This window comes from Narcine bancroftii, chromosome 3 (assembly GCF_036971445.1).
Source record: "Narcine bancroftii isolate sNarBan1 chromosome 3, sNarBan1.hap1, whole genome shotgun sequence".
Classification (NCBI taxonomy): domain Eukaryota; kingdom Metazoa; phylum Chordata; class Chondrichthyes; order Torpediniformes; family Narcinidae; genus Narcine; species Narcine bancroftii.
In genome coordinates this window covers 246,601,331-246,625,138 of record NC_091471.1, presented here as the reverse complement: position 1 = coordinate 246,625,138, position 23,808 = coordinate 246,601,331, and the positions used below count along the sequence as shown (strand labels likewise).

Genomic DNA, 23,808 nt, shown 5'->3' with positions numbered 1-23,808 from the left:
TGTTGCAGCTCTGCGCTCATGAATGAGGATCCCCTATCACTGTGGATGGAATTGGGGTACCCGAAAATGGCGAAAATACTGTGAAGTGCCTGTATCACTGAGGTGGCAGTGGTGTCTGGGCAGGGCACAACGAACAGGAAGCGGGAGTACTCGTCGATGGCCATGAGGATGTAGTTATTACGGTTGGTCGACGGTAGGGGCCCCTTAAAATCTACGTTAAGACGCTCAAAGGGGCGGGTGGCCTTGATAACGTGGGAGTTATCCGGACAGAAGAAGTGGGGCTTGCATTCAGCGCACACCAAACAGGCTCGGGTCATGGAGCGGATCTCTTCGACTGTGTAGGGTAGGTTGCGCGCCTTCACAAAGTAGGCAAACCTAGTGACCCCTGGATGACAGAGCGCCTCATGGAGTTTCTGTAGTCTGTCCATCTGTATGCTGGCGCACGTCCCCCTGGAGAGCGCGTCAGGCGGGTCGTTGAGCTTACCAGGCCGAGTTAAAGGTGGAGAGTTCGATTCTCCATCTGGCGATTTTGTCATTTTTTATCTTACCTCGCTGGGTGTTGCAGAACATGAAGGAGACCGCGCGTTGATCAGTCAACAGTGTAAAGCGCCTCCCAGCGAGGTAATGTCTCCAATGACGCACCGCTTCAACTATGGCCTGGGCCTGCTTCTCGATCGAGGAGTGTCTACTCTCTGGACCCTGGAGGGTTCTGGAGAAGAAGGCTACAGGCCAACCGGCCTGGTTCAAGGTGGCTGCCAGGGCGAACTCGGATGCATCGCTCTCGACTTGAAACGGGACAGACTCATCGATCGCGTGCAGCGTCGCAGCGGCGATGTCGAATTTGATTCGATCGAAAGCCGCTCTGGCTTCGGTCGAGAGGGGAAAGGAGGTGGTCTTGATAAGAGGACGCGCCTTGTCGGCGTAGTGTGGAACCCATTGGGCGTAATACGAGAAAAGGCCCAGGCAGCATTTGAGCGCTTTCTGGGATTGGGAGGGTTAAGTCCATTAGGGGACACATGCGGTCAGGATCTGGCATGACTATCCCGTTCTCCACCACGCAACCTAGAATAGCGAGTCGTGTGGTCCGGAAGACACACTTGTCCAAATTGTAAGTCAGGTTCAGCCGGCGGACAGTTTGAAGAAATTTGTCTAGGTTGGCATCATGGTCCTGTGAGTCGTGGCCGCAGATGGTGATATTGTCCAGATACGGGAAGGTAGCGGTTAGCCCGTTCTGGTCCACCATCCGGTCCATTTCCCGCTGGAAGACCGCGACACCATTCGTGACCCCGAATGGTACCCTGAGAAATTGATATAGCTGCCCATTCGCTTCAAAGGCCATGAATGGTCGGTCCTCACAGCGGATCGGGAGCTGGTGGTAGGCCGAACGTAGGTCAATGGTGGAGAATATACGGCATCCAGGAGCGTGAAACGGTTAATGGTCTGGCTATAGTCGACCACCATCCGTAGTTTTTCCCCGTTCTTGACAACCACCACCTGGGCTCTCCAGGGACTTGAACTGGGTTCGATGATGCCCTCATCCAGCAATCTACGTACCTCACTCCTAATGAATTGCCTGTTTTCGTAACTATATTGCCGACTTTTGGTGGCCACAGGCTTCCAGCCAGTGGTGAGGTTTGCGAAGAGTGCTGGCGGGGCAATCCGGAGTGTGGAAAGGCCTCAGGATTGGCCCCGGGGCACGGGAGCGGGTTGCTCGGGTGCTTCGGGGGTGGGGCGATGGCAGACCGAGAGGGGGGGCGTGGGGTCCCCAAAGTGTAGAGACATCGTTCGGAACTGACACTGAAAGTCTAATCCCAGCAACACTGGGGTGCACAGTTGGGGAAGGACGAATAATTTGAAGTGGGTGACCGTTACGCCCTGTACTTTCAGCGTGGCGATGCAATACCCCTTTATCCCGGTCGAGTGCGACCTCGTTGCTAATGAGATCCTCTGGGTAGTGGGGATAATGTCAAGTCCCCAACGGAGGGCCAAATCTGGCTGGATAAAACTGTCAGTTGACCCAGAGTCAAATAAGCAATTGGTGTAGTGTCCATGCACTTTAATCAGTTCCATTGCTCTGGTGAGGGGATGAGAGCATTGCTGGTTTAGTGTTATTGAAGCAGTTGACAGGGGAGTTCTGCGTGATGACGTCATGCAACGGGATGACGTCACATAACGGAATGACATTTCACAACGGGATGACGTAATAGACGTAGTCAATGCTGGAGGAACTCCCGGAAGTGCTGTTGTGGCGGTGTCGGCGGATGAAAGGTAAGTAATGGGGTTTGTAGTTGCTCGCGGTTGGCGGTGGGTAGGTCGTTGGTCGCGGTGGTCGGGCCCCGGCGGTCAGCAGCAGCGGTAGCGTCGGCCCCGGGGGTGGCTGTGGCGGCGGCAGCAGCAGTGGTAACGTCGGCCTCGGGGGTGTCTGTGGGGGCGGCAGCAGCAGCGGTTGCCACAGTCGGGACCGAGGCCGGGTCGAGTGTTCCATACGGGGGCGAGAGGCGGGCCAACACCATGGTTGCGAGGGTGGGCTGCCCCTTCTGGGTTCGGCGTCTCCGTGATGTCAGGCGTTGCCGTGCAGGGGAGCCCTCGCTCTCATTGGACAAGAGCTCTGGGGAAGAAGAGTTTGAATGGGATAGCGGCGGTTGGGCTTCACACGAGGCACTGTGTTTGCCGGCGGCCATTTTAGACCTACAGACTGCAGCAAAATGGCCCTTTTTAAGGCACTTCTGGCACCTGGCTTTTCTTGCTGGGCACTGGGACCTGCTGTGCTTGTCCCTCCCGCAGAAATAACATTTTAGGTTCGCACAGGGCAGTGTAGCAGCAGCCGACAGGCCGTCAGTATCTCGGGGGGTGGTAGGGTAGAAGGGCACTCTACTCACATCAGAACGTGGGGTCCAGTCCCAAGAGAACTCGGTGGACTTTAAGGCTGCATCCTCCATTGTGATTCCAATCCGGGCCACGTCCTCTAGTTTTTCTACTCCTTGCTCGAGCAAGCGCAGCCTCACTTCGTTCGATCGGAGCCCGGCCACATAGGCATCCCGGACGAGATCGTTTGTGATCTCGGCAGCAGTTTTGTCCACAGTTACAGTCCTTGCCCAACGCCTTTAATACTTGTAAATATGCCCAGCTGGACTCGCCGGGCTGTTGATTCCTCGACGCAAGCACGAGCCGGGCATGAACTCTGTTCACCGGTTGATCATACAGTTCTTTCAGTACCTTTATGGCTGCAGTGTAAGTGGTCTCATCCTGGATGTTCTCGTAGACTCTCAAGGACACCATAGACAGCAATGTTGTTAGACGCTGGTTATCCTCCTCCATCTCAATGAATCTCAGGAAGTTTTCAAAGTTCAGCAGCCAGAACTTAAAGGCTTTGAAGGCTATAGCTGACTGTGGGTCGATATCAAGTTTTTCTGGCCGAGTTAAATGCCCCATCCCTTTCAAAAAAAATTCTTTTTGCTAATAAAATTGTAGAGCTTGTCGAAAGAACCAAAGACTTGTTGATCCAAACCAAGGCTTTTATTAGCAAAAGACAGGAGCTCTTCACAGGTGGCCGACCAGTCTGGAATGATCCGACCTGGCTAGGGACAACCCTTTAAGGCCCAGACAGTAGGCGTGGCTTAGCTCTCAGCCAATCGCTGTAAGCACAATCTAGATACTGTAACTATATACACTATATACATTGGTGATAGATCTGTTCTATCACAGGGGTTAAGGAAAGAAGCAGGTAGGTGGAGATGAGCTGATCATCAGGTCAGCCATGACCACATTGAATGGTGGAGCAGGCTCGACGGGCCGGATGGCCAACTTCTGCTTCTATCTCTTATCATCATGTAAAATGGTGCATTACCTGAAGTTACATGTTTTACGAATAGGTGCACATGGTGACAATAAACAAACCACCCACTGAAGGAACTCAGTGGGACAGGCTGCATCCATGGAGGGAAATGGACAGCCAGCGCTTAGGGTCAAAGCCTTGGTTAAGGTCTGAGAGGTGGGCAATGAGGGGCAGGGGGGGAATGACAGGCAGTATTTAAGAGGAGTGGGAGGGTCCAGTGGGTGGCAGGTGGATGAGGAGAGGTGAAGGATGATGGACAGATGGACCCCATAGGGGAGGAGCGGAAAGGCGGATTTGGGGGGTCAGAAGGAGGAGAGTTGAAGCAAAGGGGGAAAGATTCCTTGCCCCTTTCCTATCCCAACATGTCTGTCTAAGGTCTCAAGCACTGCCAGACTGAGACCACCTGCAAAGTGGAGGAGCGACACATCGTATTCCATTAACATTGACTTCTCCGGTTTCCATTAGCTCCTCCCACCTCTCTTTTTCCCGTCTCCTTTCCTCACTTCCCTTTTCTTGTTCTCTATCTTTCCCATTCCCTCTGTCTTCCTTCCTCCATCTCTGCATTCACAGAGCGAACCCCCTCCCCTGATCAATTCTCAGCATTTACCTCCTGCCTTCCTATCTATGTACACCTATGGCCTCTTGGCTGTGGCTCCTCCTTCTTCCCTCCACCACCCCCAACATTTTATTCAGGCGCCTGCCCGCTCTTTGCCTTAACGATGGGCTCAGGCCAAAAATATAAACCCTCTTACTTACTGCAGGGCCCGCTAAATTTCTCCAGCAAATTGGTGTATTCACAGTGTTTGTAGACTTCCTTGTATCACCTCACAGTTAATAATTCTATTTCTTGGGACCAAAAGAAAGTTCTAGATACTTCTGGTCAATCGCACTTAGTTAGCATATTGCTGTGGGCAAGTGAGATTCATATTCAGCAGTAACAATGTACTAGGAAGGGTACGAGCCTTGGGTTGGGCCACTTGTGTTGTTTTCTGTGCAGTATCGAAGGCTGAGGGAAGATCTGATAGTTTATAAAATTATGAGGGGCACTGATAAGGTAGATGGCCAGAATCTTCTTCCAAGGTGTTGTTCAGAACAGGTTCAACGGGTTCAGAGAGAATCAAGGCTAGCCATGTGTTATTAACAAACAGTGGTCTTTATTTATGCATGGGGAATTCACAAAAGGGCACACACTCACATAGGCCAATCCAGAATAATATACAAATAACTCCACATAGGTTGTAAGTAAGTCACTGCTGAGCATACTCATCTCCCAAATGGGGATGCAAGGTTTAAACACACTGAATCCAGCACCCCTCTCTATCTCTAGCAATCACAGCACACCAATATAAATTAATTACAACTAACAAGTATATCATATAAACCGGGTCTCCAGCATTGCCTGTGGCTCGGGATCTTGGATGGGCCCATAGCAGTCAGCCCTCTGGTGCTGATTGTGGCATGAAGTTCAGTGATGGTCTCCACATAGCAGCAATGGAGAGAGAGGGAAAAGCTCCACATGCTGCTTTTTCAATGCAGGGCCCATCCATGTGACCTGCAAGGACCAATTGCGTGTCAGCCCCACCTGTGGGCAGATCTAATGCTTGACTGGTACCTGGAGGACCAGTCACATGTCCAGCTGCAAGGGTCAATCACATATCAACCTTACAGGTGGGTAGATCTAGTGGCAAGTGAAGTGACTTCAGATTATGTTCCAGCCAGATAGGTCACATGATCCCCCGCAATCCATGCTCCCACCAGATTACAGCTGAAGAGGTCACATGACCCTGCACAATCCACCTTTTCATCAGGTTCCAGGCAAAGAGGTCACATGACCCTCCACAATCCACCTTTCCACCAGGTTACAGGCGAAGAGGTCACATGACTATCCACGTTCCAGACAAAGAGGTCACATGACCCTCTGCAATTCATACTCCCACCAGGTTCCAACTGGAGAGGTCACATGACCCTCCACAATCCACCTTCCCACCAGGTTCCAGTTAGAGAGGTCACATGATCCTCTACACATTCCGACCAGGTTGCAAACAAAGAGGTCACATGACCCTCCACCATCCACACTACATTCCAGGTCACATGCATTTAAGGTGGTGGGGGGGGGGGGTGTTTAAAGCTTGATTTCCAACACTTCTACCAAGGAGAAAACTACTGCAGCACTTTCTTGAAGTCAAGTGGCCCAAATTATCGATTGTCAAAATCCCACCGCTGAATGAAATCCAGTTTCTCGGGAAGCGCGTCCTTTCTGCACAGGGTAACACGTGGAGCTGTTAGAACCCCAAAGGGTGGCCTTGGCCATCCTGGCTGGTCGAGCATTTACTGCAGCTGAATTGTATTTTGTCCTCCTTGCAGAGAGCCTGCATCGATTTTGCCATCAGTGCCAAGCCCCTGACCCGCCATATGCCGCACAACAAGCAGACCTTTCAGTACAAGATGTGGCAGTTTGTGGTGTCGCCTCCATTCGAATATACGATCATGGCCATGATCGCCCTCAATACCGTGGTGCTGATGATGAAGGTCAGTGCGCCGAGCCCTCTCCTCTCGCCGTTCGTGTCCCAGTTATCAGGAAGAACATCGCTTCCATGGAAGAATCTTGCACTGGGTGGTGTCTTTGATTCCATTGGTCTTCTCAAGGTTCCTTTTATTGTCACGTAATAGCACATTGAAAATGTAATACAGCAAAACCCCTGTTATCCGGAATTCAGGCCGTCGGCAGTAATCACAAAAAAAATCGCAGAAAATAAATAGGTTCAAATATGTATAAGTTTAATATTGTTCTGCCTTGTCATTAGTTCACAACCTGCAATCTCAATCGACCGGAAAATTTACTTATCCGGCACCAAACAATCCTAATAGATGCTGGATACCAGGGGTTTTACTGTACTTTTGCAATGTTTAAGAAAAAGATTGGACAGGCGGGTGGATGGGATGATATAATCCAAGATTTTCTGTAAGGCGAAGGAAGAGAGTCACTATGGGCATTGCCCGGCGCTCCGAGGAGAAAGAGATGCAAAAGAGAGAACCTTCAGAGACACTGAGGATTCCATAGACTGACAGTCCTTCAGCCTGTGCAAGCACGCAGATTCCAGCTCTGACCATTTGGCAGCCCGAGGTCCAGGTCCATACCTCCGATACAATTCAGGAGCCCTTCTTGCCCGCAGTACCCTCTCGAGTCCCATTTCCAGTACCTGGTTCCCATGAGCCAGTCTCCATCAGCCCGCAACCTGTGCAAGTCCTCCGGCTGCAAGTCGGCGACAGCCCGTGCCCCCCCCTTCTAAATATGCCACCATTGCATTCCCCAAAACTTGCATGTGGGTGGCCAGTTGGACCAGTTGGCCCTCGTGTCTATTTCACCCGCCAAGCACGTGGTTGATACTCGCAAGGCCTGTTGGAGAAGTCAAGAATCCAGTTTATCCAGGGGTTGGAATGTAGAACCACTTGGACATCCAAAAGTTGTCGCAGGACAGTGACGCAGATGGCAGAAGCCAGTGCCTTTCACCACTTGACTTCTCAGGTTGTCTGCGTGGAGTTTACAAATTCTCTCTGTGGATTTACCAAGCATTTTTACCACATCCCGTGGGTGACTGGCAGAATCTCAGGAGCCGATAGAATACAGGGAGAGAGTTAATGTCGGACTAGTGTAAATGAGTGGTTGATGGTCAGGGCTGACCTGATGGGGTAAAGGGTCTGCATTTCTCTTGGACATAAGTCACAGATGAGAAAAAACTACTACTCCCAGAGAGTAGAGAATTCTTTGTCCAAGGAAGCAGTAGAGGCTGCCTCATTATATGTATTTAGGACGCAGGTGGATAGATTTTTAAATAATAGGGAGATTAGAGGTTATGTGGAGCAGGCGGGTAAGTGGAGCGGTCCGCAGCCAGATCTTATTGAATGGTGGAGCTGGTTGAAGAGCCAGATGGTGCACCCCTGCTATTTCTGATGTTCTAATGTTCTTATGACGCCAACATGCACAGTCAATGGTATAAAGTTATGCACTGCTGTCAAAAATCTGTACTGAAGCTGCTGAGATGAGGCCACATTTATCTGGATATAAATAAATCCATGACACAATTGGACCAGGACAATTTCTCCTTTGTTCTGATAAAGTGACTTCAGCTTAAAACATCAGCTCAGTTTTTCTTCCTAAGATATGGCCAAACCTGCTGAGTGTTTCATCATCTTCTGTTTTTGTTATAAATCACCAACATCTACAGATGGTTTTTTTTTAAATCCATTACTTATTTGGGTGAGATTACCCCTCATTCATCAGTGGTTTTAAAACTGTTTCTTTCCACTCACATCCCAAAGTAATCCTGATGCCATTGGTGCCCTGTGATTAGTAAGGGATTGCTTAAGGTGTTGTGTGAGTGGGGAGGGAAGGTTGAGAACCACTGCTCCAGACCCAATTGTTACTGAAATGTTTTGCTTGAAAAAGATTGCCCTTGGTCTATTTCCTTTGGAGTTCTGAAACCCGTGCACATGACGAGCCCATTAGGAATGATTATAACAGTGGTTTTCAAACTTTTTCTTTCCACTCACATCCCACCTTAAGTAACCCCTTACTAATCACAAAGCATTTGTGGCAGAGGGATTACTTAAGGTTGTTTGTGAGTGGAAAGAAAAAGGTTGAGAACCACTGGCTAGCCTGCTGAGTGTTTCAACATCTTCTGTTTTTACTATAAATCAGCAATATCTACAGATGTTTTTTTAATCCATTATTTATTTGGGTGAAATTACCCTTCATTCATCAGTAGTTCTAGATCAGTGATTTTCAATTTTTTTTTCCACTCACATACCACCTTAAGCAATCCCTTACTAATCACAGAGCATCGATGGCATAGGGATTACTTAACGTGCTATGTGAGTGGAAAGGAAAAGTTTGAGAACTACTGGTGTAGATCCACTCTGCTCAATCTCACCCCTGAATACAACCCCTTGTCCCAGAAATCAGTTAGTAAGTCTACACTCTGCTGCCACGAGGAGATCAGAATCTGGTTTATTGTCAGCATTTTTGAGCATTACTGGTGCAAAATTTGCAATAAATTACAGTGAGGTAACCAGTCTGAATGCCGTCCACAGTACACCTGTGGAAATTTGCAAGAGTCCTTGGTGGCATACTGAGTCTCCTCTAACTCATGAAGTATGTGCACCTTCTTCGTGATTGCCTCGATAGGATGGCCCTAGGATAGATCTTCAGTGATGTTGACGCACAGGAATTTGAAGTTCCTTACCTTCTCCACTGCTGACCCCTCGATGAGGACTGGTCCGTGTTCTTTCATGTGAACCCTTCCTTCGATACATATCCAATGATCCGCCTTACCGAAACCCTTTGCAATGGCAGCCAGACCAGCTTGTTTTTCTGAGCTCCAGCAATGAAGGTCCAACAAGCCTCTCCATTCCTTGCTCTATCTGCATGTTAGCTTTCCATGTCTCCTTTACAAGGATACTCAAATCTCACCGTGTTCCATGGTTTCCGAATTCTCATTATTTAAAAAAGTCACATGTTTCTGTGCTTCCTACCTGTCATCTCACATTTTCCCACACGACATCCAACCAACATGAACATGCCACGAAGCGCAGAAAGGGCATCCCTTGCATCGAAGCTGGGTCTGGCCATTCGTTGCAATAGAATTCCCCCCACCCCCCAGCCATCTCGGACCTCACCGTGCCGCGAGGGGATGTGGAGAGGGTGGGTCTGGACCTGTGCAACCCCCCCTAAATCTATTCATGCCCATGCTGTTCCTTACTGAGGAGTGGGGTACCCTCATCATCATCCTACCGGATAGACGGCCAGAAGAGTTTACTTGATTCTCCTCTGAGTGTCCTTTTGGAGGTTCATTGGTCTCTCTCCGGCCCAGCTTGGCACTCTCCTGCAAGGCTGTTGCTGCATCACGTTACGTCCTCTCATCAAGACCGCTAATATTGATTGTGAGTTGCCGAGAGCCTGCTGTACCATCTGATAATCATTTACCCATCTGAATACTTAGAGTAGTATGTGAGTGGAAAGGAAAAAGGTTGAGAACCACTGGTTTAGAGGGAGGGGGTAGATTAGTAGGGAGAATGTTTTTTTTTTCCTTTTTATTATTGTCGAATAAGTAAAGGGGAGGTTTAACTACAGAACATATTGCAGAACAACATGATCACATCAGAGAAGTATAAAAATCTTATATAAGGGAATTTTATGTATTGTTAGTTTAGTTTTTGTATTCAATATTATTTTTGGACATAGTACAAGTTATGATTTAATTGTTTAATTATTATCGTTTATAGAATTTGATGTCCTGAATGAAATAAGTGATGTAATAATTAAGGTCATGCTTCTAATTTAAAATTGATACGTGACATGTATATGATATGATTTGATCTATGTTATCATTCATTTACCTTGTGTAAAGGGATTTTGTTAAACTCAATATTTTAAAAATAAACAAATTCAAATTATGATTTACAACTTGCATGTTTTGTTACACTGAATGTATTATTAATTTGACATATCATTTTATTGAATTATATTATCTCTATAAGTTCTGTCTTAAAATTAATTAAAATATTTTAGAAAGAAAAAGATTACGATGACCAAACTCTCTTCTCTTCTGTCAGTTTTCTGATCAACCGCAGTCTTACGACGACGTTCTCAAGTATCTCAACATGGTCTTCACCATTCTGTTTTCATGCGAATGTATTCTGAAAATTATTGCCTTTGGAATTCTGGTGAGTACGTGCCGTGAGTTGTGAGTTGTAGGGGTCCCTGATTTTCTCTTCCTCTAACAAGGAGGGGGGGGAGGGAAAGCGACCCTCTCTCACTCAATCAGGTGACTTATCTTTGAGGGGATGTAAACAATGATGAATCTGCTGGATCACGCTCTTTAGATGCATGCACTCCCCTTACCAAGATGAGCAAAAAATTATTCAGCTCCTCAGCTAAATGGCACAGAAGTCAGTTGCACCATTCCACTGACTGATTTGACCCAATTCAAGTATCGGTAGCCCGAGCTCCAGATCAAAGCCTTCACACAGGCTGCTGGTGACTTGAGGTTAAAGGACTTACATCAGGCTGGGACAGCTAGAAACTGAGCCATAAGACTGGAATTCAAGGGTACTGAGGACCCTCTGTGCCCAGGGCCATTTGGGAGTCCTTCTTGCCCTCAGCACCCTGGTTCTTATGTGCCAGTTCTCCAGCTTCCCCCAGCCTGGTGTAGGCCCTTTGACCTCGAGTTGCAGTAGCCCGCCGCCTGTATGGGTTCATCACCCACAAGCCACAACAGCTTGTCACCTGTGTGTGTGTCCTTCAGCTGCAGACACCCTCGCTGGTCCGCCACCGTGGTTACCATCCCAGGGGAGGTGGGGTGGAGGTGTTCTGCCCGTCACTGGAGAACACATCAGTCCACTACTCTGCTAGAGTGTGCAACCCCTTCTGGCTGCAGCCGATCATAGGACCAGACCCCTAAGTTGCAAGATTTTAAATAAAACACCTTTGGCTCCTTTAAAACCAGTACTGAGCCACTGGAAGTTGGACTGAGCGGGAGGAGCCATATTGGTGTATCTGAACTAAACATTAGAGCAATGGTTCTCAGCCTTTTTTTTCCACTCACATATCACTTTAAGTAATCCCTTAAAGACCCTCTAAGGCATAGGATGCCATGTGGTAAGTCAAGGATTACTTATGGTGATATGTGAATGGGAAAAAAAGGTTGAGGACCTCAGCCCTAGAGCAGTGGCTTTCAAACTGCCCCCCTTAGCGCACTTTAAGTAATCCCTATGCCATCGGTGCTCTGTGATTAGTAAGGGATTACTATGTGGGTGGGAAGGGAAGGTTGAGAACCACTGCTCTCGACCCAATTGTTACTGAAATATTTTGCTGGAGAAAAATTGTCATTGGCCCATTTCCTTTGGAGTTCTGAAGCGGTGCACATGACAAGTCAATGAGGAACGATTAAAACAGTAGTTTTCAAACTTTTTCTTTCCACTCCACATACCACCTTAAGCAATCCCTTACTAATCACAGAGCATCAATGGCATAGGGTTTACTTAAAGTGGGATGTGAGTTTAGGGGAGCAATTTGAAAACCACGGCCCTAGAAGAATGGAGAGAGCGGAGCAGTTAAACTCAGTAGAGTTTAATATGTGTGGATATCTCGCAAGGTTTGCGGGGATGGAGAGAATGGAGGGGTTTGAAAACCAGGGTGAGACACTGACCCCACACTGCCCAGCCAGGAACGGTGTGGGGCAAGTATCCCATCGAGTGCTGAGGAGCCTACACAAGGAACTCGGGTGTGAAGGCAGGTTTCGGCCATGACCTCTTTCCCTAGTAGGCACTCGAGGTCATTTGCAAGGAATAAATCTTCCATTTGCGTAGTTGGGAGTGAGGAAGAACGACACTTGGAAACTCTTCTTTGCTAATGTTGATGCTTTCTACTTCACAGAACTATTTTCAGGATGCTTGGAATGTGTTTGATTTTGTGACCGTCCTGGGCAGTGTCACTGATATATTAGTGACAGAATTTTGGGTAAGTGCAGATCACAAGGTTTTGTTTTAAATACAGTCGGTCAATGCAGGGGTTTAAGGGGGCAGAAAGGAGCTGATAACTCCTCCTTCCCTTCATTTAAGATTCGGTTATTTTATCGACATGTAATAAGACCGTTAAATGTGATATTACACGAAATTTCATTTTGTGCAGCAGACAAAGATTCGCTATCAACAAGAATTGCCTGGCACCCCTTACAGCCAGAGAAGCAAAAGTGAGTCCCCCGTCCCCCCCCCGCCCCCCCCCCCCGGGGCACTGAGTGTCCATGGCTTTGCCTCCAGCGCTCCCGCGCCCTCTGCAGCCACAACGACTTCAGTCCAAACCATCAGCCACCCAAGTTCCAGGTTGCACACCTCCAACAAGATCAGGAAGCCTCCAGCGCCCTCTCACATCCTGGTTCCGATACCAGTCTAGTGTGAGTTCTTTCATCGCAGGTGGCAGCAGGCCCGCAGCCTGCGTGGGTTTCTTGCCTTAGGTCACTTACGACCCGCCACCTGTGTATTCTCCATCCGCAGGGCCCTTCGCTGGTCCTCCGCCGTGGTCACCATCCTGTGGGCCATCTCCTCTGCTTCTTCTCAAATGGGGTGGGGGGGGTGATCTCCCTGTTTTCTGGTGCCCTGCGCCAGTCCTCTGCTTCCCCAGTGTCTGAAACTCCTCGTGCCATTACAGATCATAGGCACAGCCATCTTGGGCACAGACCCCCGCGATTGCGGGATTGTAACATAAACCACTATCGGCTCCTTTAACGGGGCTTTCGAAAACCTGTACGGAGCCGATGACTGTCAGACAGGGTGTTTAGGCCCCTGGGAATCACTGTGTCTTCATTCCCCACACTCTGTTACAGCAGCTCTGGCAGTGCTGCCATCACATTAAGGGCAAGTGTATCTGGTTAACATGGAAAACCTGCAGCACAATTCAGGCCCTTCGGCCCACAGAATTGTGCAAACATGACTCCACCTAAGAAATTGATAAGCTTTCCCATAGCCCTCTATATTTCTAAGCTCCATGTCCTTATCCAAAAGTCTTTTAAAAGACCCTATCATATAGACTGTTTCCCTATCTGCTCCTCGATATCCCTGTTCATTTTGGGCAGGCTATGAAAAACAATTTATTGACCCCTTCCTGTTCCTAACCTCCACCCACAGAGACTCCTAGACAATATCTCCATGGTGTCCACCTTTTCTGTAGCCGTGACACTATCTCTGATCAACAGGGCCACGGCCCCCACCTCTTTTGCCTCCCTCCTTGTCCTTTCATCTAAAATCCGGCGCTTGAAGTAACCAATCCTGTCCCTTTGCCATCCAAGTCTCCGTAATGGCCGCCACGTCATAGCTCCAACTACTAATCCATGTTCTGAGCTCATCCTCTTTGTTCATGATACTCCATGTGTTAAAAGAGGCACATTTCAAACCGCCCGACTGAATGCGTCCCTTCTTTATCACACCTCCCTCACACACTCCCTATTTGTGAGCCAACCTTCCTCTTTCCCAGTCTTTTCAGTTCATTTCCAACCCCCCCCCCCTCAACAATTCGAGTTTAAACTCCACCGCAGCCTCAGTAAACCACCCCGCCAGGATATTGGTCCCCCAGGATCCAAGTGCAAGCCATCCTTTTTTGTATTGGTCCCAGCTGATCCAAAAAGTGTAGTGGGACTTGGGTCTAAAATAATATTGGTGATTCATAGATGTTTCTGCAATTCCCGGAACTCCTCCACCTGTTCCAGTTATGTAGTTCTGTTTAGTGTGTGATCTCATTGAAGAAACGTTGAGGGCAAGAAGCGTGTTTAATCAGTCAGTGAAGGGCTGGGGGGAGGGGGAGGTTCACAACCTAATCGGCTGAAAGATTGGGACCCTTGTAACATTGCAGAGGCCTTTCGCAACCTTCCTCACTGCCCCACCTCATCTCTGGTCAGTCTTCCGCTCAAATGAAGCAAAGCTGTGGGAGGCAACCCAAGAACCAACCTCCGGTTATCGATCCGCAGTATGCTGGCATCGCTTTCCGATGCCTACGCTCAGAGGCTGTTGTCCAGGTCATTCTCTTGAAGTGTCCGAGAAACTTACCCCTTCACCAATGGTCCCACCCCCACCCCCCCAATTACACTCCCCCAGATGCCCAGTCCTGACTTTGCTTCTGTGGGATCACATGGCTCTCAGTCTGATGCCACTGACTGTCCAGATATCTAGCTGGCTGTCTGGACACTAAAGGATGATGGGGCAACAAAGAAGTTTGATCACAGACTCAGCTGTGGGGAATTGTGTGCATTACGGACTTGGGAGGTGACCCCTGAATTGAAGAAATGGACCATTGTTGGTTCTCCCGAATCTGTACCCAATGAGTCACAGGTGTTGCCAGACTGAAGTGACTCAGTAACCAGCCTAAATGTTGTCAACCAGTCATCAACCCTTGAGTTAGCCTAGGTGTCAGATCAACGCCGTTACGGCACCAGTGATCCAGATTGGAATTCGCCACTTTCCATAAGGAGTTTCTCCCTCTGTCCATGTTGGCTTCCTGAGGGTGCTCCAGTTTCCTCCCATGTTCTAAAGATGTCTGGGTTAGTAGGTTAATTGGTTACAGGGGTGTATTTGGGGCAGCACCGACTCGTGGGCTGGAAAGGCCTGTTACCGTAATATCTTTTAACAAGCTACACTTGTTGTACTGCAGGATGATTATGTCCACTGCTGCTGTCCTAATCATTGCTGTTGAAAGAGATTTGTCTCCATCAAACTTCTGTCCTCCTTCTTTAAGTTAGTGCAGATACCAAAGCTTTCAAACTGGCTCTCATCGGTTCACAAGCCTTACTGCAGGGGTTATGGGCCAATACCATCCCTCCATCTCATTCCCACCTCATGCTGCGTGCCTCAAGCTCCTTGCCCCTCTGCCAATGCCCCTGACCTCCACCCACACCCCCCCCACCAAGCCTCTTTTTTGAGCACTCCCCCAGTGATGAAAGTGACACGATAAGTTGAAGGGAAAAGTGTGCAACTCCTCTTGCCTTGTACCTTAAATGTCGATAAGTAAACGCACCAAAACACTGGAGGAACTCAGCCGGTCTTTTCTACATCTGTAGGAGACAAAGATACGTTGCCGACGTTTCGGGTCTGAGCCCTTCGTCATGGAACAATCAGAAAAGGCAGAAGCAGGAGATATCAGATAGTCTCAGAATTCAAGCAACGGGGGAAAGAATCCAGACCAACAAAAGGTGTTGGGTGGATATGATAAGGGACGAGGTAGAATTTATCATGTCTGTGCAAAAGGAGACAGGGAATGGAGAGACAACAAGGAACGGTGGGGGTTAACAGAAGCCAGAGAAGTCGATATTGATGCCATTCAGTTGGAGGGCGTCCAGTCAGAAGATGAACTGTTGTTCCTCCAGTTTGCGGGCGGTCCCAGTCTGGCAGTGCACTAGACCATGGACAGACATGTCGGCAAGGGAATGGGATGGGGAATTGAAATGGGTGGCCACTGGGAGATTTACATTATTGCAGTGGCAGAGCAGTTGTGCTCAACAAAGCAATCTCCCCAGTCTGCAGCCAGTCTCTTCAATGTCAGTCTCAACTCTATAGTTGCGATGTTACTAAAAGTATGGTTGGGCCATGATATCTGTGGAGAACTGAACAAGAATTGGAGAAAGTAAAGTCCTTGTTGAAGACAGCAGCAAGACGAAAGTGTTACAGATCAACCTAACGTATTCTGCTCATGTTCTTGTCTGTAGAAAACACTTCCCAGTTAGATTTGAAAGGCTTAGCATCTGAAAGGGCCACAGTTCAATGACACAATGTTCAGGGAAAGGAAAAATCAGTGTTTTTTTTAGGATGATGTTGTGCTTAAGTAGTTCTGAAACGAGGGCATCTGCTCATTATTCAGTTCAGATGCCCCTTTGCAAGGTGAGTTTGAGAGAAGGGTGAATGGAAAAATATTCAATGTAGATTTTTTTGCCACCTGTCCAATAATCACTGATGACTAGTGATGGAATGGTTCAACTGCTAAAAAGCATCCAGAAGCTGGGAAATGCTTCGGGGACTAGCTCTTGCTGTGTTCAAGTGACCTCCTGCACTATGGCCGGAGGTCAGCAGAGTACAGCAAGGCAAATGTACCCACGCTCTCACTTGGAAGGAGTTGGTCACTGAGGCTTTTTGCTTGGTTTGTATTCCTGGGAATTTTCCACAGTATTTTTGACCACATTGGCATTGTCTATGCTGCACGACTGCCAATGGACTCATTTTGTTCAAACGATGCAGATGTTGCCAATCCCAACTTAAAGAAGATATGCAAACCATGCACAGGAAAGGGTATGAACCACAAAACCTCCAGGCTCTGGAATCTTGTGCAAACTATGAGCTCCTGAAGGGGCTCAGTGGGTCAGGCAAAGTTCAACGTTCAGATTTACTGTCAGTGTACATATCACATCCAACCCTGAGATTCTTTTTCTTGTGGGCACGGCAGAATTGCCACTTATTGGCAGTGCGAAATATATACACATATAAACAAAATAAAGAAATGTAAATAAACTGACTGTGCAATATAGAGAGGGAAGAAAAATCTGTAAAGTTCAAGAGTCCTTAAATGAGGCCCGGATTGAGTTTGCTGTTGAGGAATCTGATGGTGGAGGGGTAGCAGCTGTTCCTGAACCTGGCCGTGCGAGTCTTGTAGCTCCTATACGCCTTTCCTGATGGCAGAATTATCTGTGGGTAGGAATGGCCAGTCAACATTTCGGGTCGGGACCTTTTATCAAGACCACCTTGATGAAAGGTCATTGACTATTTCTATCCACGGATACTGCCTGACCCATTGAGTCCCTCCAGCACCTCGCGGTTTGCACAAGGAAGAGTGCACTTCCCGACCCAACCCTTGTCGTGAACCATTTCTGTCTGTACCAATCACTATTGTATTCTGATATAGATCATTGCCAGTGAAAGGAAGTGAGACACCTATAATGATTGTCTTTTTATCTTGTTTTATCTTTTCACATGCTCTCTGTAATCTGTGCTTTATGGGTGCCACGCCTTCTGAAATAACTCATCCAATCAAAAATGCACTATGAAATTCATGTGTCCATCCATGTAACCGTCTGTGTATCCATGCCAACTAATTTTTAAACTGATTGCAAATCAATCCCAATGCAATCCAATTCCAATCATCCATCAACAACATCTACATATAGACCACGGTTGGTTTGTAACTTTTTGAGCCTAATGCATTCACGGACAACTACCCTTGGCATGGCATGCGCTGCGGAATTGTGAATTGCTCTATTCGTATTGCATTGTGTTTTTTTTAGCATGGCTTTTTGATCCCTTACTCTGTCCTATGCTTCCAAGACACAAAGTTCAGATGACAGATTTATTGTCAGTGTACATATATGACATCACATACAACCCTGAGATTCTTTTTGCTGCGAGGCAGAATTACCTCTTATTGGTAGTGCAGAATTAACTGTGCACAATGTACACACGCAAACAAATGTAAACAAACTGACTGTGCAATAAGGAGAGAAAAAAAATCCATTCAGTGCAAAAGTAAGGGTGGCAAGGTTGGTGTAGCGGTTAGCACAACGTCCGATCAGGACCAGACTGGGGCTCGAATCCCGCGCTGTCTGCAAGGAGTTTGTACATTCTCTCCGTGTCTGCGTGGTCTTTCTCTTGAGACTCCAGTTTCCTCCCACCATTCAAAACGTACCTTGGGTGTAGGTTAATGGGGTGTAAATTGGGCGGCACAGACTCATGGGCCAAAATGGCCTGTTACTGTGCTGTAGGTCTACTTTTTCAAAAATTGAAGAATCCTTAAATGAGTCCCTGATCCCTGATAGAGGAGTCTGATGGCGGAAAGGGAGCAGTAGTTCCTGAACCTGGTGGTGCAAGTTTTGTGGCACCTAGACCTCTCTTTCCTGATGGTAGTTCTGCTCTGACCTTGGTGTGAAAAGTCTTGACAAAGCAAGACCACAGAGCATAGAACATTACACGTCGTTTAGCTCACAATGTTGTGCCGACCTATAAAAACCTGCTCAACAAACTAAACCTTTCCCCCCTCACACCCATAACCCTCTATTTTTCTTGCATCCACATACCTGTCTCAGGATCTTTTACATGTCCCTGTTGATCCAGCTTCCACCACCACCCCTGGCAATGCACCCCAGGCACCTGCTATTTTCTGAATAAAAAAGCTCCTTGATGTCTTCCCTAAATGTCCCCCCCCCTCACTATGTACAGATGTCCCCCCGCCTCACTATGTACAGATGTTCCCCCCCCCCCCTCACTATGTACAGATGTCCTCGGATGTTTGCTATTCCTGCCCTGGGAAAAAAGTGCTGGCCGTCCACCTTACCTATGCCTCTCAGAATCTTGTAGATCTCTATGAAGTCGCCTCTCATTCGTCTTCACTCCAAAAAGTCCCAGCTCTGCTAGCTTTGTCTCATAAGACGTGATCTCCAATCCAGGCAACATCCTGATGAATCTCCTCTGCACCCTCTCCATAACGTGCACCTCCTTCCGTAACAAGGTGACCAGAACTGAACACAAAATTCCAAGTGTGGTCTCACCAGAGTTTTATTGAGCTGCAACATTACCTCACGGCTCTTGAACTCAATCCTCCGACAAATGAAGGTCAGCGTACCATAAGCCTTCTTAACTACCCAATCAAACTGCATGGCAACCTTGAAAGATCTATTGATTTGGAGCCCGAGGTCCCCCAATTCTTCCACATTATTAAAAATCTTGCCATCAACCGTACTCCACCTTCAAGTTTAACCTTCCAAAATGCAACACTTTGCACTTCTCCGGTTTGAACTCCACCTGCCACTTTTCCGCCCAACGCTGCACTCTGACGTAATCTACAGCAGCCTTCTGCACCTATGCACAACACCTCCAACCAATCTGCAAGGACCTTTATAGTTGTAGCCAGGCTCTCCTCCTCCTCAGGGGCAACTTGAACAAGACGTGCATTTTTGCCTGGAGACACACGGATGCTGCAAAATCTCCACTCGAGGAACTCATTGCATCGAGCAGCATCAGTGCGAGAAAAATAACAGTCAGCATTTCAATAAGAGTTTTGGCTCAAAATGTCGGCCATTCTTGTTCTCCCACTGATGCCTCTCGATCCACTCTCCTAGAGACAGTGATTAGGATGTATTTTTGTTCTGTACATTATCGCGAGGTTGCTGATCTAAAGCAGCCTTTCTCATCCTTTTTATTATCGGCCATGACCTCTTTAGGACGGTGCTGAAAGTTTATGGGCCATCTTCCCCTGTGAAGCAGTCAACTTTTGGTTTCTTCCGTACTTGGCTACATTAAAAAAACGTAAAAATTATATTTATGTCAAGCGAGGTTTAAAAGAAAAACGTGTTGCGGGCCCTCATTGAGAATGGGACCATTTGCCTTTTTCTGGCACCCCCCCACTTCTTGGTCCTCTATCTCCAAGCATTCCTTGATTGTTAGTTCTTCCACTCGAGAGGTTACCCACCACAGGGTCAGGCTGCAGCTTCTGCCTTCCTGAGATTAATTGCAACCAAGCCAATGGGCGTAGGGTTCCCTCCAGTTCGTCTGCGCCTGAAGCCAAGCAGAGTGGAGAAGATTAAGCAGTTCCCTGACGAGCGGGCCCAGCGACCTCTCCTCTTTAGGCTCCTGGGACTGATTTCATGGCCATTCTCTGCTCACGGCCTTCGCTGCAGAAATTACCTTTATGAGGAGAGGTAACTGCAGTTGCCATTTACTCTTCGTGTAAACTTTGTTTTCTGAGGAAATTGGCATTGATTGTTTGCCGTGAATGATAGGTCCCCTATGCCACCAAAGTATTGGCTGATTAGGAACGCTAAAGTCAGCATTATCATGACGGTTTATGCTATTGCCTTGTAAAAGAGCAAAGGAGGCTTTTTTCACAGCAGCCACCTTGTGTTCTAATGTAGTTACCTATTTTACAACTGCTTGAAGTAACAAGAGTAAAAGAAAAAAGTCTGCAGACACCATGGTTGAAGTAAAAACACAACCCTGTAGAAACTCAGCAGGTCAAACAGTGTCCTTTATAGAGCAAAGATAAAGATACATAACCAACGTTTCAGGCTTGAGCCCTTCATCAAGGTATCTTCACCTTTGCTGTATAAAATGAGCTCTTTGACCTGCTGAGTTTCTCCAGCATTGTGTTTTTACTTGAAGCAACAAGAATTGATTTGTTTGTCAACACTCCCTGGGGTCTAACTGTTCCTAATATTGTCCTACACCCTTCATTTGATTTGCCCCGCACAAGGAGCAGAGACTTTTTTTTCCAAGAGTTGGTGAAAGGAGGGGAAAGATTTAAAGGGGGTCCTGAGGGGAACCTTCTTCTCGCAGAGGGTGGTGGGGATATGGAACAAGCTGCCAGATGAAGTGGAAGAAGCAGGACTAAGTCTAACATTCAAAAGGTATTGAGACGAGGACATGGACAGGAAAGGTTTTGAAGGGTATGGGCTGAATGCAGACAAGTGGGCCTGGCTGGGTCAGCGTGGATAGGATTGGCTGAAGGGAGCCCAACTCTCTGACTTTAGTGCAGGCTTGTCATGATTAAGTTCCACCTGCAGTCGTCTTGTCCAACTTAGTATCATTCTCCAGTAACCCCCCCTCCCCCACCCTCCTCACAAACAGCATCACCAATTTCCTCATCTGCAAACTTCCTAATTACTCTGCTAACATGGAACATTACGTGATCAATGCATCAAACAAGTAAGGGTGCCAGCACAAATCCCTGAGGGGCACCACTGAGCAGAGAATTCCTCTCACACAAACCCTCCGCCCTCACCTTTGATCAGTTTTGAACCCAGTTTGCCAACTTTGGATCACATGGCCTTTAGACCAGTGGGTTCTCCACCTTTTTCTTTCCACTCACATCCCACTTTAAGTTATCCCTAGGCCATCAGTGCTCTGTGATTAGTAAGGGTTTGTTTAAAGTGGTCGGTGAGTGGGAAGGGAAGGTTGAGAATCACTGCTGTAGACCCAATTGTTACTGAAATATTTGGCTTGAGAAAAATTGTCATTGGCCCATTTCCTTTGGAGTTCTGAAACCATGCACATAATGAGTCCATGAGGTACAATTAAAACAGTTTCCTTTCCATCCACATCCCACCTTAAGCAATCCCTTACAAATTACAGAGCACCTATGGCATAGGGGTTACTTAAACTGGGATGGGAGTGGAAAGAAAATGGTTGAGAACCACTGCTCTAGACTTTTGGACTTGTCTTCCATGAGGGACCTTGTCAAAGTTCAAATTCAATATCTTCCGATTGTGTAAGTACAACCTGACAAAACAGCGTTCTCCAGTCCTCGGTACAAAAATATGCAAACACACATACAGACAGAACACACAGACAAATGCTGCATATACAGTGCGTACTTACATACTTAAATATAAATAAGAATGAATAAATAATAAGAGTCTCAGACAGATCAGCCATTCAGTATTCTCACTGCCCATGGGAAGAAAGGTGGTTCTGACACTGAAACTCCTGTATCTCTTTCTCAACGGGAGTAGCTGGAAGAAGCTGTGTCAGAGTGAAGGGGGCCTCACTGAGGCCAGTGTGAATCACATCAACCACAATGCCCTCGTCGATCTATTTTATACCTTCATAAAATTCAGTTACGTTAATCAGACAGGATCTCCCCATATCAAATTGGTTAGCTTAGTGGTGAGGGAGCGGTGAGAAAAACTCCAACAACCGGGGTCCGAATCTGGCCCCGTCTGTCAGGAGTTTTTGCATTCTCCCTGTGTCTGCGTGGGTTTCCTCTGGATGCTCCGGTTTCCTTCCACTGTTGGAAAAAAATACATACCTGGGTTGTAGGCCATTGGGTGGCATGGGCCAAAAGGGCCTGTTACCATGCTGCATGTCTAAATCTGTCTGACTATTACTGATCAGCCCCTGTGTTTCCATATGTAGATTGATTCAGCCTCTCGGAATATCTTCCCTGTCCTAGACTAATTGGCCTTTAAACCCATGCTGCCCTCATCAGCATGCTGTCTGGTACCAATACTCTTGGGAGAAGTATAGAGTTTCTTTGGCAGGGGCTCGTTGTGTCTCCAGTGGGTAGCAGTTCCAATGCTGCCGTTGGGCAGGCAGCACACCCCCCCCCCTGTTTTTTTCCTCAATCCCCCCTCCCCTTTCCCTGCCAATCGATTTCTCCCAACTCCACCCCTCGCCCTCCCCACCTGTCCGATGTCCTTCAGCCCTCCCAGTCCACTACTGGTTCCTGCCAACCCCACCTTCCACGACCTCATAATACTGGCCTATCTCCCTTTTGCATAATCAGTTTTCCTTCAGGGTTTCAACCCAAAATATCGACAGTTCTGTTTCTTCCACTTGATATTGCCCAATTCACCGAGTTCCTCAAGCAAATTTGTTTTTGATCTAGTGTTGGACGGTTTTACTGTAGTTGACACTTTTTGGGGCTGTAAGTCCATGAGTTACTGCAGCATTCCAGTCCTTAACTACTTGTCAAAAGGGGGGATACTTTGAAAAGGGAATAAATACACAAAAGCGCTGGAGAAACTCAGCAGGTCCCTCAGCCTCCATAGAAGCAAAGGTACGTAACCAATGTTTTGGGCCTGAGGCCTTTGTCAAGGAACAAAGATCAGGAAGGTGCATGAATAAACAGGTCAGGGTAAGAAGGAAGAAGGGACTAACACAGGCCAACAGACAGGAGGCCACAGGTGGGCAGGAGGGAAAAGCTGAGAATTGATCGGGGGTGGGAGGTACCACCCCCAATACAGAGCTGGAGGAAGGGAGACAGGGAAAGAAAGAGAGAGAGACAGGGAAGGAAGGGGCCTTACGGAAACTGGAGAAGTGGTTGGAGAGGGCCCAGATGGAATATTAGGTTTTGTCCCTCTGTAAAGGGGCACAGTTAGCGTAGCAGCTAGCGCATAGCTTTTACAGCCCCAGCGACCTGGGTTCGAATCCCGCACTGTGTGTAAGGAGTTTGTACGTTCTCCCCGTGTCTGCGTGGGTTTCCTCTGGATGCTCCGGTTTCCTCCCACCCTTCAAACGTTTGGGGTTCAAGGCAAGATTCCCTCTCATTTTTTTAGTATTCAGTGTGCACAAAAATCTGACATTGTGCAAGCTTGCTTCCTGTGTCAAAAGTACGTGTGCACTGAATGCTTGTGCAAATGTAAACTTGACACTGCCGCTGTGCAAGCCAGGACATGAAAGGTGAGGTGACGTAAATTAGTGATGTGCAAATGTGGTATTTGAAAAACCGACTAACTAGTTAGCAGAAACTGTTAGCCAAGAGGTTATTAAGTATAATTATTAATTATGACATTATTTTAGGTAACAAACCTTTTCTTTCTTTTTCAATATTTTTATTAACATTGAAATGTCACATCCAAAACTACAGAGTACATTATGTTAAAATTCACATTGCACTTCATCATTTCATCCAAGGTTCCCCACATTTTAATCAAACAGATTATATTGTATTGATA

At 47.4% G+C, this 23,808-nt stretch overlaps 1 protein-coding gene across 1 annotated transcript in view; it reads left to right on the top strand.

The window, feature by feature from the left end:
• Positions 1-23,808, top strand: part of LOC138758466 (voltage-dependent P/Q-type calcium channel subunit alpha-1A-like) — a 371,903-nt gene that overhangs the window by 249,235 nt on the left and 98,860 nt on the right. Inside the window, exons 28-30 of the mRNA XM_069927418.1 lie at positions 6,200-6,364; positions 10,448-10,558; positions 12,270-12,353. Coding sequence (XP_069783519.1) covers positions 6,200-6,364; positions 10,448-10,558; positions 12,270-12,353 — 360 coding nt within the window. The remainder of the gene's footprint in view (positions 1-6,199; positions 6,365-10,447; positions 10,559-12,269; positions 12,354-23,808) is intronic.